Consider the following 14,760-nt stretch of genomic DNA (forward strand, 5'->3'; position numbering starts at 1 on the left):
ATTTAAAGATTATTTATAGTACAATTTCTATATTTATTTTTACAGATATTTAAAATATTTTTTGTAATCCTGTATTTATATGACTTTATATGGCTTATGCCAAATGCATATTGATAACCCATTGCAGGATGTTTGTGAGGAATTGTCTTTAAAGTCCTCTGGACTCTGGCAACATTAAGATTTTGTTAAATTAACTTATGATAAACACATTGCATTGGAGCTGATTAGTGCAGAGTTGTTGTAGAGTTAGCTTGTATAAACAATGGCTAATGTTCTTCAATGCTATAGATTTTTCAGATTTATTGTTTGCTAGGTATAAATAGCTTAATGACAGTAGGATAGATGTCTGAGGGCTGTTCCTCTCAGACATCTATATCTAATAGCTTCCCTGTGGCTACTCTCCTGAAATTGCTCCACCATTAAAACACTTACAGGGTGAAAGAAAGAGGAGCGATCTATTGCCAGAGGAAATGTGAATTATACAAGGTCTTAAGTCACAGGTTGGAAAGGAAGACTTTTTTTTCGGGGGGTTGGGAGGATTGTCTGTGGAAAGAATCTGTCTTGACTGACCATACAATATTTAGTGAGCGTCTCTGACTGCCGTGAACACAGAATACTCAGATCTGCTGCATGCTCGATAATATATATTTTTTCTTTGTTTATTCTGCGGTTAGCCTTCTTTTCCTTTGTTTCTGTGTCTCCAGCATTGAAAATCTCTTATTGAAGAACACGCAGAACTTGGCTGAGCGGGTTTCTCAAACACAACAGTGGGAACTTTGTCACATGTCGAAGATGTGGTTACAGATAAACAACAGTTTGTCTGTTCTCAGCTCTTTTTTGGCTTTGAATAGGTTCCCGTGGCCGTTTATTACTGTGGAACCTGTTCTTCTAGTCTGAGATTTGCCTGTCAACAAACAGAGAAATGCTGACATTCACCTCTTTTTTATCGCACTTGTGCGTAGGCTGACCTTTGCTAACAATTAAGCGGGTGGAAATCTTCTGTAATTGATATTTTTGTCAGGGAGCTCATGGATTGTGTGTGAATTGCAAGTCTAAAACATGTTCTCAAAATGCACTAAATTCAGGGAAGTCTATTCATATTCGAACTGGGTATATTAATCGAGGTTCATTAAAAACCAATCGATATGTCCTCAAGTTGCCTGCACACTGGCACGGGAAAACTGTAAGTGGTCACTCCGCAAGGACGTCAACAGGCACACACATGTGCGCTCACAAGCAGCAGCGGTTATAAAACCACGTAAATCATTTGCAAACACATTTGTATTTATAAGGACTGCATCCCACATTTTACTGCCCTCATTTCTGCTTTGTGTTAAAGGAAAAGTGCTGTTTGAGCACACCGTGTCATTTAAGCTAAGGAGCATCCGCCTGCCCTCATCTACACAACCCACAGACCCTTCTTGCCACCCACTGCACACAGCAGTGCTTGCTCATCATTGATTGGGCTTTGTGTGTTTGTTTTTGTTTGAATATGAGCTTATGCTCCTCTTCCTCTTCCTCTTGAGTTTTTATCCCTCTCTCTCCTATGCACAAAGACTCTTTCCCCAAGGTGTTCTTTGAACAACTTAGCCAGGCATTAGCTGACGGAGGGACTTGTAGCTCATGAGGGAACGCCTGAAGAGAGGACGTGTTTGATCCTAAGATATCTGCCCTTGATTCTGTCTCTTCTGTGCCAGCCACCCAGTGCTCCCCACCGCCGCTGCCAAGCATTTCTGCCTATAAGTCGGCATTCTTATGCCTCCAACTGAGATAAAATCTATCACGCTGGAGAGGACTACCCTTCTCATTGTGCAAAGTCACCCACTGCACATGAAAAATAAAATCTACTCACTCAACATCTCTAAGGTATGCTTTACATCGACTCCACAATTTAGCAGGAACATAAGTTAAAGAGGAGCAAAAAAGTCTATTTAAACATTCAGCTTGCTCCAAATTACCAATTTATATCACATCACAGGCAAAATTTAGTGTTGTTTTTGGTTTCAAGCGGAGCAGTAGACCGGCGTAAAATGCTGGTCCCCTAGCAAACTGTGATGAGTACACCAAAGCAGCAGTTTCATGGAAATACTATTGTTTTCCAGCCTCTTGAAATTAAGTTGGCAAAATATACTGGCCAACTGTAGAGAACAGCCAACGTTCCCAGCACAGCTTTGTTTTAGATTCATAACAGTATCGGATGCAGTAATTCACTTGAGTAATGTCCTCATTTTCAACACAGCAAAACTGTGCTGCTAAAAAGAAATATAGACTGACTTTAATCTGGAAGAAACTAAAGCATAACAGGTCTGTCAACAACTTAAATGACAGAGGCAGCATAAAACCACTTCCATAGATTTTAAATGCATTTACATTAAAATCTATTTCATTAATAATCATTAATTAATACTGCTTTCTTTTATATATAATTTATTTTCTTGTGTAGCCCCTCCAGTCTACCTTGACAACTGAATTCTTGACAAGATAATGTAGCACAGTCGGCTCACTAAGGCCCAAAGTCTGAAATACTCTATTTAAGTACTGTTTTTGGTCGACCGGCGACCTGAGAAGTCAGATATTTAGCAAACATTAGGCTCAGTCAGAGTGGAGACTCTCTCATCTGTGCAGTCCAAATATTTAGTTACCCTGATTGGCTGAGAATGTGGGAATGTGTGTGCGTGTGGGGTGGGTGGGTGTATACGGATGGATCAGCTGGGCTAGATAGAACTAGGTGAGGAGATTAAAAGGAAAATGACACACACACATGCACACCTAAACCCACACTGCGAGCTCCCCCAGGTGAACAGGTGCAGTCATGGTCTGTCACAGATGCTCTGCGCGATTCGTCAGCTGCCATTCCTCCTGTCCACCTTGGGTGGTATGGGAGAAATTCACCACAACACAACCGCAAATATACACAAATGCACTGACTGATTTTTTTTTTTTTTTTAGCCTCATAGGCTACTTCTGTAGCTTATAGAGCTGTCTAAAGACTCCCCAGGTGTGACTGTGAGGAAAACGACTGATGAAATTTATGATTTGTAACTTTTTAACAAGTTCTTGAACTTAGGGAGCACTCTAACATGCTATGGATTTTCCCAGTGTTATGTTTTTGCTAGCCGCAGCCTTTGAGTACACCTCCCTCTTGGTTCACCCCTCCCTTCTCAGGAACCACAGTGTGTGACAGTGGGACATTAATCACAGGGCTGGGTAATAAAGCGAGGAGGGATGGGCATGTAGGGCCAGGGGGGCAGGCGTCTGGAGGGAGAAAAGGCTGTTTAGGGAAATCACACCATGCTTTATGACACACACTGATACACAGGCACACTTTTACACTCACAGGTTTCGTTGCACACCCTGTGCACATCATATTGAAAGCATCCAGCCTAAAACTTTGAAAAATTAGTTGAAGAGGAGAGAAAAAAAACAACTCATTATTTAGAGAGATGTGACCATTACCTCTCTATTAGTCACTGCTTTGCCTGCTTGTGTCATGTCATGTGGTCCGGTCCTTGTTAATGAAGTGTTAATTTAGAAAGACTTTCTTTTTGTCAGCAAATGAGAGGGAGGTTTTTGGTTTTTTTGCAATTTAGAAAGACTCAATAGGTGTTTGCGGCTCATTAAAGAATAACACCTTAACTGCTGCTGTGCTGCTGAGGTGAATGGAAATTTCTGTTAAGCTGAAAATGTGAAACAGTAAAAGAGTGTGAATGCATGTGATCACTTACTAAACGATAGCACGACACAGTTCTTTAATCTACTGGTTGTGTAACTTTTCAGCCTCTTTTTTTTTTGGTAACATCATCTTCATTCTTTCTTGGCTTTTCACTCTGGAAACTCGATTGTTATTCATGTAGTAGGTTTATGAAAGGTTCCCGATTATAGATCCTACACTTCTGTGAAACACAGCTTCAGCCCGGTAGATCCTTAAGATCGACCTATTGAACTGACTGAAAGCAGAAAAAAATGTAAACCAAACTTTTGGACTATGTAAAGACTCTAATTCAACCATTACTAATAAATCAGCTTTAAATCTTCCTCAAAAGACGTGTTTTTTGCGATAATTCTTAAATTCTTAAAACTTATTTACAGTACATGGATTTCCTTGGAAAACAAGGCCAAGGACAACATCACAGAGGAATTCAAATTGGTGTTAATAAGTATTAATCATATACAAAATGTTCTGTTCTAAATTTGATCAAATGTAGCATAACAAAAAAGGGTAATGGCTAGCTTTCAGTTTAGCTAGCTCTCAGAGAGATTTAGGCTACGTTCACACTGCAGGCGAAAGCGCATCAAATCCGATTTTTTTGACCCTATGCGACCCATATCCGATCATGCTATGACAGTGTGAACGGCACAAATCCGATATTTTCAAATCCGATCTGGGTCACTTTCGTATGTGGTACTGAATCCGATACATATCCGATGTTTTAGAAAGCGACTGCTGTTTGAACGGTCATGTCGCATTAAATCCGTCTTCTATGTCACCGACACAAGACAGACGCCAATTATCAGCTCCGGAGAAGACATCGAAACTGACAGTGAAACTGTTGGGAAGAAATCGTTGGAGAAACGTGAACATTTTATTTGTACTGTATAATCTGCAGATTCTGACAGAAATCTGCAACTATCCTTTGAAGCACCGCTCCTCTCTAAAACAGCAATAAGGATCATTATTAGGTTATTTGCATTATTATGTAAATTTACATTATTATGTAAATAACAAAATAACTTAAAGCAAAAATTGGGAAACGGAAAGTCCAAAGTCTTTATATCAACGGCCATCTGTCAAACAATATTGTTTGCTCTTGGTCTAAACAGAGCGCGTTGTGTGTGACGTCTTCTTTGAGCTTTGAGCGTTCACACTAGAGCGTGTTTGCTGTCGCATTTTATTTGTAGTGTGAACGAGCAGACAAAAAAAATCGGATTTGATCAAAAAATCTGAATTGAGCAATAAGACCTGCAGTATGAACGTAGCCTTAATGCTCAATTCCGATTTTTTGATCAAATCCGATTTTTTTTTGTCTGCTCGTTCACACTACAAATAAAATGCGACAGCAAACACGCTCTAGTGTGAACGCTCAAAGCGGCCCGCATGCGCAAAAGAAGACATCACACACAACGCGCTCTGTTTAGACCAAGAGCAAACAATATTGTTTGACTGATGGCCCTTAATATAAAGACTTTGGACTTCATGTTTCCCAATTTTTGCTTTGTTATTTTGTTATTTACATAATAATGTAGATAACCTAATAATGATCCTTATTGCTGTTTTAGAGGAGCTGTGCTTCAAAGGATAGTTGCAGATTTCTGTCAGAATCTGCAGGTTATGCAGTACAAATAAAATGTTAACGTTTCTCCAACGTTGTCTTCCCAGCAGTTTCACCGGATGGCCAGGAAGCGTTCGCGATGTCTTGTCGGGTGCTTCTCTGGCGCTGATAATTGCCGTCTGTCTTGTGTCAGTGACGTAAAAGACGGATTTAATGCGACTTGACCGTTCAAACAGCAGTCGCTTTCTAAAACATCGGATATGTATCGGATTCAGTACCACATACGAAAGTGACCCAGATCGGATTTGAAAATATCGGATTTGTGCCGTTCACACTGTCATAGCATGATCGGATATGGGTCGCATAGGGTCAAAAAAATCGGATTTGATGCGCTTTCGCCTGCAGTGTGAACATAGCCTTAATGATGTTGTGGGTTACATGGTGTTACTACTGATCATTAGGTCATTTTAAAGACAATAAAGTTCCTTCATTCAGCGTTTTTTTTTTCTTTTCACCAAACGTATTATCTTATTCTGGCTCATCTCACAAAACTGATGTTGACAAATAAAACAGTGAACACGAATCATGTACTTATTTGCTTTCTTTTGAAACATTGTGTCCTTTTGCTATTGCTGAAATATTTCTTAGAGCAGCTTTCTGACTTTTATATCCATTTTAATGTGCTTTTAGCATTGAAGATAACTGGCAGCTACAGAGATGTCCTATCAAAGTCACTGTCGCGCATTCTTGAAATTTTGCCCGTAAGTAAGGCAATTAACCCTGCTAAACGTAGCAGCTCTGTTTCTCTTTAAGAAAGTATTCAGAAGTTTAAAAAAAAAGGTGTGTGTGGAATTAAACCTTTTTGCTGGCAATAGAGGTATAATACATATCTGATTTCAATAAAGGATTCAGGTCAAGAGTCTACGATATGGCTACAAAGATACAAAAATCAACCCTGCCTGACTTTGACTTGGAATTTTGATAAGTGTTACAGTCCCACTTTCCCTTGAAGCTGCAGCTGAATCTTACCTCTTCTTTCTAACGATAAGATGTTCTAGTCATCAATCGCACATTTTTTGCTAAATATGAGTGGATCACCCTCCTGCCTTTCATGGATTCCCATTTATTTCACAGACACTGTACTGGCCTTTTTGAGACTTGAATGTAAGATGAAGTCTAAAAAAATATATATATCTCTTTATAATGTCAGTGCCTGGTGTTTAGGCCAGTTTTGTAAATGAGTGAACAAAGAAAGATAAAAAAAAATCTCTGTGCATGGTGAAAGTATATATTAATATCTTCATTTTCATCTCAAGGTTTTGATTTTACAACAAATATCTAGAATACCGACTTCAAATTGAAGATGCCAAACGAGTGCAGGTATAAAGCGGTGGAGATATAATGCAGGTAATGTGCTTCCTCGATGATTGGCTAATATAAATAGGAAATATTTATACTGCCGTATCAGTTCAGATGAGCAGATTTTCAGTCAATCGGTGTAGCTTATATTGGACCACATAATCGCAAGAGAGAACCTGCTGAGCATGCCCCTGGTGGCCATATCAACACAGGCAAATGTGTCCTTGATCCAGACATCTACTGCCCATCCCAGAGAGCTGGTGAAGCCTAGGTGAAGAAAGTGAGAGAAGGAGGGAGAGTGCGAGATGAATGTCACCTCTGCTCTCATATGTCATATTGGTAGTCATAGATATGAGGAGAACGCCTCAAGGTTGAACGTGCAGCTGAGACATGAATAATCTATCAGAGGATTCCTCCAACTAAACAGAGGGAAATATGTCAAAATGGATTATTTATAATTTAATTTACACGTGTTGAATGGACAATCACGAGACATTGCTGAGGCCAGATGAATTGTTTGTGTCTGGAATTCACACACTGGTTTGTTAACCAAGCGTGGTTACATGTATTCCCTGTACGCTGTAGCTTGGTGATGGATCACAATAACAGCGCGTTGTCATTAGAAAGTGCATTCAGGTTTGTTTTTTTGTTTTTCATGCACAAGCTTTGGACCGAATCGCTTTGACATGTTGTTTATACTTTCTTACCCAAATCACTTTTTGCACAAAACACAGGCACACACTCTCCCATTTCTCAGTGCGTGCAGACGCATGCACTCACCCCCACACTATTTAAATGTAGTCCGTCTCGTACTGGTCTGGCCTCTGCTTTCCAGCTCACCTTATTTCTTCTTCAGATGACTGCTTCAGCATGGGAAATGTCAAGCTCTCTTTGCCAGCACTGTTTGGCTTCTTCAAACATTTGTGAAGTGTTAAGCTCATCTCTACAGCTTAGGAGGGCAGTCTCTTAGGAATCTAGACTGCTGACCCGCAACACAGCAAAGACAGCCTAGCCAAGTGCACTCAAGCACATCCACTCTGCCTGCTCATTCGTATCAACCAAAGATTGTATTAGTCCCAAGTTTGTGGTCTCTAAAGCAGCACCCTCACCGTGCTGCAGAGGTTCATGCATTGCATAATGGAATTGATGGGGGTAGCGTCGCAGCTCTTAACAGCAATGTTGTCTTTTCACATTTAGTTGGAAACAATAGTGGAATGCTGCACTTAGTAGCCTCATTTTAACTGCAATTAATGTTGCCTTTAAAACAAAGCCAAAGCAAACACTCTCCTTGGTAACAAATTCATCTAAATTCCACCTACCGATTTGCATTTCAAGAGCTGAAACCACAACAGGCTTGTTAGACGAAGATAAATTACGCTGATTTTTAAAATGTGCTTTGGTTCCAAACTTAGTGTGCAACAATGAAGAAATCAAGGTTTAAATCATTAACAGTCAGCCAGAGAGGTGAAAGAGGTGACAAGCTGTAATGAAAATGAGCAAGAGAGATGGCTATGTTCAATAATTTCTGTCTGCCACCTGTTCTGCTCTCACTTTTACTGAGCTACATAAACAGATATGAAAATCCTGTGACTAGAACTGCCTTGCTTCTCTCCCTGGAGACAGCTGCCTTAGTGTTGCATTTCTGCAAGAAATTGGAAATATGGTGTTTACCATATATGGTTCCACAAACAGAAAGAGGCGCATGGCGTATCTCAAAAGTAATATGCAATTAGCTTGAGCTCTTTAGACGTCTGTGCAAATAACCTTTTCTATTATACCGGAGATGGCTGTTAAATTTTCCTGTGTGTTATAACATTTGTGAGATTGCCCCAACCTGTCCCTTTTTAAGTTTATGCGTCTTTAACTAATGGCGTGATAATGTTTTTCTGTCACATTTACAGTATATTTCACGGTCACATCTCATGATGATGGGAAACAAGGACCTATTTGTGTTCATTTTATTTGTGCTCTTGGAACTGTTCAGATATTGTCTTTCTGTGTGTCCTCTTGATTTCGTCCCACCCAGCCAATGTAGAAATTCCATTTAGTATGGGACAACAGATGCTTTTTTTTGGTTGTTTGTTTTGTTTCATTTTTCACATTTTTTTTTCACTTATGCCCAAAAGGAGGGGAAAAAAGTGCTTCTTCTTTTATTATTATTCTTTTTAAAACCAAGTTCTGGATCCGTTTGACACAGGCATGAACACTCCCATAATCAGCCAGAGTGTGCATCCTTCTGCATAGAGATGAAAGCGGGGAACACACACACACACTTATACACACATGCGTGCACACGCCAGCAACAAGAGCACACAAATAAACAGGCACAAACACACAGGGAAGAAGCACAAGCCATTTGGCACAGCCTCTCTGTCTAGGGAGGGCTTCAAAGCCCACTGACATGAATTTATGATAACGGCACTATGCCTTTGCCAAACCTCAACTGTTGTTGTTTTTCCTCTTGCTCCCTCCCCATCCTTTCTGTATGCTTTGCCATCCCCTTGATCAGGGCTTTGGAAATTGCTAGCAGGTGTCCCCCAGTCCCCTTGAAAAGCTATGTGCACGTACTATATGTGCATGTGTTCATGAATATAAGTGTGTGTGCATGCGTGTTTTGATAGGGGGAGCCTGATCGGGCACTTCCTTTTTTGCATCATTTCATTAGGACTGGCTCTAGTTCTAAGACTTAAGGCTCCAACTTCCTGTGCAGCTCAGTTCCATGATACTTCTATGAATCTTCTACCCTCTCCCTGTGTGGTTGTACTCAATTCTGTGCTCACTACTGACATAAAGATCACTTTCTTCTCCGTCCACTCACTCCTTCTCCCTTTTTTTCTCTCTGCAGATGAGGATTGTCTGAACTGTACAGAGGAGTGCCGGGTACTCGGTCATTCTGACCGCTGCTGGATGCCCCAGTTCCCCACTGGAGGAAACCAGGCAGAGGGTATCGACTACCGCAACAATATGTTTGTGCCAGCAGGGATGGAGACTGTGCCAGAGACAGAGACCTACGAGACTGTCAACCCCAATGGCAAGAAAACATTCTGTACTTTTGGCAAGGAGAGACGTGACCACACCGTCCTGGTTGCCAACGTCAAGCCCTACTTGAAGGCGAAACGTGCTCTCAGCCCACTGCTCCAAGAGGTACCCTCAGCCTCCAGCAGTCCTACCAAGGGCTGCTTCACCATGTCTCCTTGCTCCTCAGTCAAAAGCCCCGCCGACGGGGCCGAAGGCAAACCACCTCCGGCCACCTGCTCTGGTCACTATGGTCCTCCTGATGGTCAGTACCTGTCACCCACCAAACAAACCAGAGAACAGGGGGTCTACCCTTCCTTGCCTCCTTCAGACCCAGTGGCCAAGGTGCTCGCAGAGGCTCGCTCTAGGATCAGCCAAGAGGCAGCAGGTGAAATGGAGTGTGTCCTGGAGCAGGTGGAGCCAGATGCAAGCCGTGACGGAATGGACGCTGACCAGGTGGTGAGAGACATCGACAAACTATTGCAGGACTGCAGGGGAAGTGAAGCCACTGGCACACTCAGGAAGTGACACAAAGAACTGCAGCAAAAAGAAGTCAAGACGGTAGAGAGAGGAGTAGGGTGCTATTCCACAAACTCTCATACCAAAACTCTCACCAAAACAAACTGAAAAAAGCTTAAATGGCTCTTATGACAGGAGCTCTTTTCACTGTATTTGTCGTAAGAAAACACTGAACATTTAATATATCAGTCATTCAGCACCAGTTTCGGTGCTGAGATCCCTACCAACAGAAAGGAACTTGGTAACAAACATCTGAATTCTTCTGAATTTATAAACTCTTATGTTTTGGATTCCTAAGCAAATTGCAGAGGTTCTCGCCTCAGGCACCTCGCAAGCTTATTATCTAAGTGCCCACCAGCTCATAAGTGTGTTGTTCATGGTCTCGTGAAATCCTACATATTTAAGTGTGTAGGTGGATTTCTGTTATGTGTGATGGACATGAAAAACGATCGAAAAAGGACTATTTATGGTCAGATGCGACAATCGACGCGGACGCAGAAACAAATTCTAATCATTTTGGGGCAGTCAAAAGACCGAAATCCACAAGCCGACCTTATCCTTTTTGAATTTAATCTAAGTGTTTGGATCCTGTGTCTGAAAAGATTGGTTAATCAGGGGTGTGTTCGCAGGGGTTTGTTATGAACTGGGGGGTCGGAGTGGCTTCAGTGTCCCGCTGAAGGTGAATTATTACCAGTGTAACCATGCTTCACCTGTCATCTGTAGCTACATGTGTAAGCTGTGTCTGTCTCACACCTCTATTTAAATGTTCACGTTGCTGACCGGTGTAGCTGCACGCACACAAGTTTACACACGTGCACTACACTTTGCGCAAACATACGCTGACACACGCACTGATGCCTCACCACACTCAAACAAACACACACACGCACACATAGACACAAATGCTTAAACACAACTGTCCATCTGTGGAATTGTCCTATACATGTACGTCATCAGCTTTCAGTCCCTTGTGTACGGTGAATTATCATGTGTGTGGCTCTGCCTTAAGGCAAGTTGTAAAAAAAAAAAAAGGGACATTTTTCCTCAACTGTGAAAAGATGATATCTATATGATTATATAGATGACTGTATGTATGAATCCATGTATAGTGTCCAAATATTAACAAAAATATTTATACATTTTGTAAGAAAACGAAAAAAAAAAGAAGACGAAATGAGGAAACTAAACGAAATGTGTCCTGGCGTTAAGGTCGAGAGCGGCGTATTAACTGAAAGAACTACAGAGGACACTGCCATTGTTTCGAAGACAAATATCCAAAAATATAAGCGAAGAAGAAAATGTCCCTTCACATTCTCACTATACATAATATCATTATATGTGTAAATGTATCCAATTTAGATGTGTTTACATCAAAAAAATTGACATATTTTTTATTGATTTTACTGCAATTTCTGTGCATTTGAGCCAAATTGTTATGTGTACAAAAGCTATATTGTGTATTTTATTAAATTAATATATAGTTGTGTTGCAATATACTTGGGCTTATATTGTATTTGGCAAAAGTTGCCTTAGTAGTTGTCGAACTCTGTGAGTTTGCTTTAGTTTGGGTTTTATGTTGGTGTTTTCTCTTTTGTTTCGTTTTTTTCCATCTCTATTCTGCATCTTTGCAGGCTGGCTTCAGTGCTTTTGAGATGTCGCCTCTTTTTACCCTGAGATCCAGCTGGATCAGATACAATAACTGTTGAAAGCTTCATGAGCCAGCTGATCTAGAATACGGTTCGAACCAACGACAAAAAGCAACAACCACAAGAAAAAAAACAGTTCAAATATTTTTGCTGAGCAGATTTTTACAGGGCAGCTATTTTCTTTAACTAGTATACGTATTTTCTGTTCATTATGTTTTTACTTTATCTCCAAAAAAAGAAACCTGCCATATGGAAAGTGGAGTGGTTTCCTTGGTGATCATAAAACTGCCTTACTGTCTCTGCAGAGAGCTTGTTGTATCTGTGGAGCTTGTGACTGCTTATAAAGCCCTGGTCCACCAGAATGTGCATTTTCTATAAAGGACCAAACGAGGTTCTTTTTTCAGCAGTCTGTGTTGTTTATGTATGTACTCAATACCTGTTAGAATTATCATAGTTTGCAGAGAAACTTGACATCTAAAATTCTATCTGAAGTTCTCTTTTTTTTCCTTTTTTTTGATGTCTTTGCTGTTTAGGTACATGGTTTTATAGAGCCATGTGACTTCGCATTCAGGCTTTCTTAAGAGGAATAAAAAAGATACAGACATTTATTTTTGAAACAATTTTGGCACATTTCGGCCACTCTCTGAAATAATAGCGGGAGGTGCTTTTTCTAATATTCTCTGGTGGTAAAATACGCAGAACAGTAGGCTACTAGATTAGATGTGTTTTGGAAAAATGTGACCACAATCACCAAATGTATGTGGAGATGCAGCCATGAGAGGGAACAGTGACTTCAGATCCATACGACTCCTGGTACGTTTAACACCGGGAAGAGCTGAATGGGAATCTCAACAGCAGATATAACACCCTCAGTCCTGTGAACACATCACATCCGAGTTCTTTTGCTTCCTTTTTCTTAATTGAGATGCATGTTTGGACATTCTCTTGTCAGTCTGCCATTTTGTTGTACCTACTTGCCATGTTTTTTTACATTTTGTGCATTCTACCCTTCATTTGCTTACTTTTCTCCTCCTAAGCCACTGGCTTTCTCGCCTCTGTGGAGCAAAGTATGCGTTGCCTTTTTCTCCTCTCTTTCATCTGCAGAGTATTTGGTTTCGTCTTACCCTTGCTCTTTTTCCTGGGAGATGGCAGAGGCTGTTTTTAGAGAGGACTTGGAGGATTTTGACAGAGGAAGAAAATATTTATGGCTCTTTTTAATTGAGTTTTTTTCCTCTCTCCTTGTTGTTATCTCTTTCAAATATCTGGATAAATCAAGCAAACCTGACATTCACAACATACAAACAGTTAAAATGTGCTGTTCTACGAGCACGCTACAACTGTGATCCATAAAAAAAGTCTTGTCACACACACATACACAAAAATAACACCAAGGCACTTCAGCTACACACTGCCTTTTATTTAAATGCTAGCCCCTTGGAGGTAAAGGCTCAAAGAGAGGGCAAAACACTACCCAGACAAATGTGACACTTCCACACTTTTCTTCATGCTTTATTTTTCTTTTTATCTCTTTGTGCTCAGTCTTCATGCTCGAACAAGCTTTCTGTGCGTGTGTGTGCGCGTGCAGAATTCACTTTCATGCCTTCATATTTTGACTAAACACTCCTTGATTTCTGTTCCTTCTTTTCGAGAGGTTTAATTCGCCCTTAAATTAAACCGCTTTTGTTGCACTGTCTCTTTCTTTTTTTCTTTTTCTTTTTTTTTTTTACTTTGACATTCACTGAACAACAAAGGTCAGAGGTCATCCCAGGATTCTTGAGCCCTGCTGCTGAAAGTGCTGTCCCCTCTAATGGCGTTCCACAGGCCCAGCCACTGTCTGTACGCTCCCAAACGTGAGGGCAAATGGGGAAATGAGCTGGGTTCAGTGGACAGAAGGTATTCTTTAAAGCCATGGCCCCTCTCTCAGGCTTTTTGCTGTTTAATAAAGCAGAGGCTGCTGCTGAGGTCAACACATAGTGGGAGGTGGAGCACAATGTAAGGCCTTTCATTGTTGTCTAATTACACACTGTTGGCATCATACACTGTTAGCAGTGCATTACTGAACTCTAGAGTGGGTTATTTTTGCCCACTTGAGACTGTTGGTTTTATCAAGTGATTAGGACAGGGCCTTGTTGAATGTGGCTAACCACCTCTGGTCTCTGACTCACACCGACGCAGGTGCACATGGACTCAGACAGCCACTGCTTCACACACACAGACAACATGCCTTTTTTTTTTTTGGTAGTTACAGCAAGCACCCAATGTTTGTCAGTGTTGTCCCCTCACCCTCCAGGCCCGCACTGATAGCATAGGACTCCACGCTACAATGGGCAGCTGGTGAAAAGACCAGAGACATTCATTTGTATGGATTATTTCAACTGCTATTGTCTAAAGGCTGTGTTCATTGTGATCTATCTGAAAAAAAAATGAAAAAAAAAAGATGAAAAGTTCAAATAAAAAAAGCAATTACTAATAACGTTTGCTCTTGTCCTTTTATGAGCCGGTTGAGGATTGGTTAGTCGCAGCTTTGTTTTGATTTCCCCTTCGTCTCCCGAGCGATAACCTCGCATTTGCGTCCACGGAGCCAATCTTTTTCTTGTCAAATGGAAATGCATTGTTTACTCAGCGAGTGCCAGATTAGTTTGGAACAGATAAAAGACTTCAGAAATATTTCCAATTGTGTTCTTCAATGTTAAATTCACATGCGCAGAGCAAATCCTACCAAAGTACACACACATAGAAACTTGCTGTGGGCAAATGATCCTCGATTCATTACATTAGTTCACATTTTCACCACATAAAGATTACTGCTCATGTCTCTTTTTCTTTTTTTTTTTTGAATTGCTTAGGGGCAAACAAATTGGCGGTTGAAATTATGTCTACTACTGCTTCTCAAATAAGATTTTGTATTCTACCCTTCAGCTAGATTTTCATTCAGCGGCCAATTTGATGCC

At 40.7% G+C, this 14,760-nt stretch overlaps 1 protein-coding gene across 1 annotated transcript in view; it reads left to right on the top strand.

Annotated features, from left to right (window-relative positions):
- pcdh17 (protocadherin 17) overlaps positions 1 to 14,282 on the top strand; it is a 69,432-nt gene extending 55,150 nt beyond the window's left edge. Inside the window, exon 5 of the mRNA XM_004543356.4 lies at positions 9,475 to 14,282. Within this exon, the coding sequence (XP_004543413.1) occupies positions 9,475 to 10,172 (698 nt within the window). The 3' untranslated portion in view covers positions 10,173 to 14,282. The remainder of the gene's footprint in view (positions 1 to 9,474) is intronic.
- The last annotated feature ends 478 nt before the right edge of the window (positions 14,283 to 14,760 follow it).

Source organism: Maylandia zebra, linkage group LG1 (genome assembly GCF_041146795.1).
Source record: "Maylandia zebra isolate NMK-2024a linkage group LG1, Mzebra_GT3a, whole genome shotgun sequence".
Classification (NCBI taxonomy): Eukaryota; Metazoa; Chordata; class Actinopteri; order Cichliformes; family Cichlidae; genus Maylandia; species Maylandia zebra.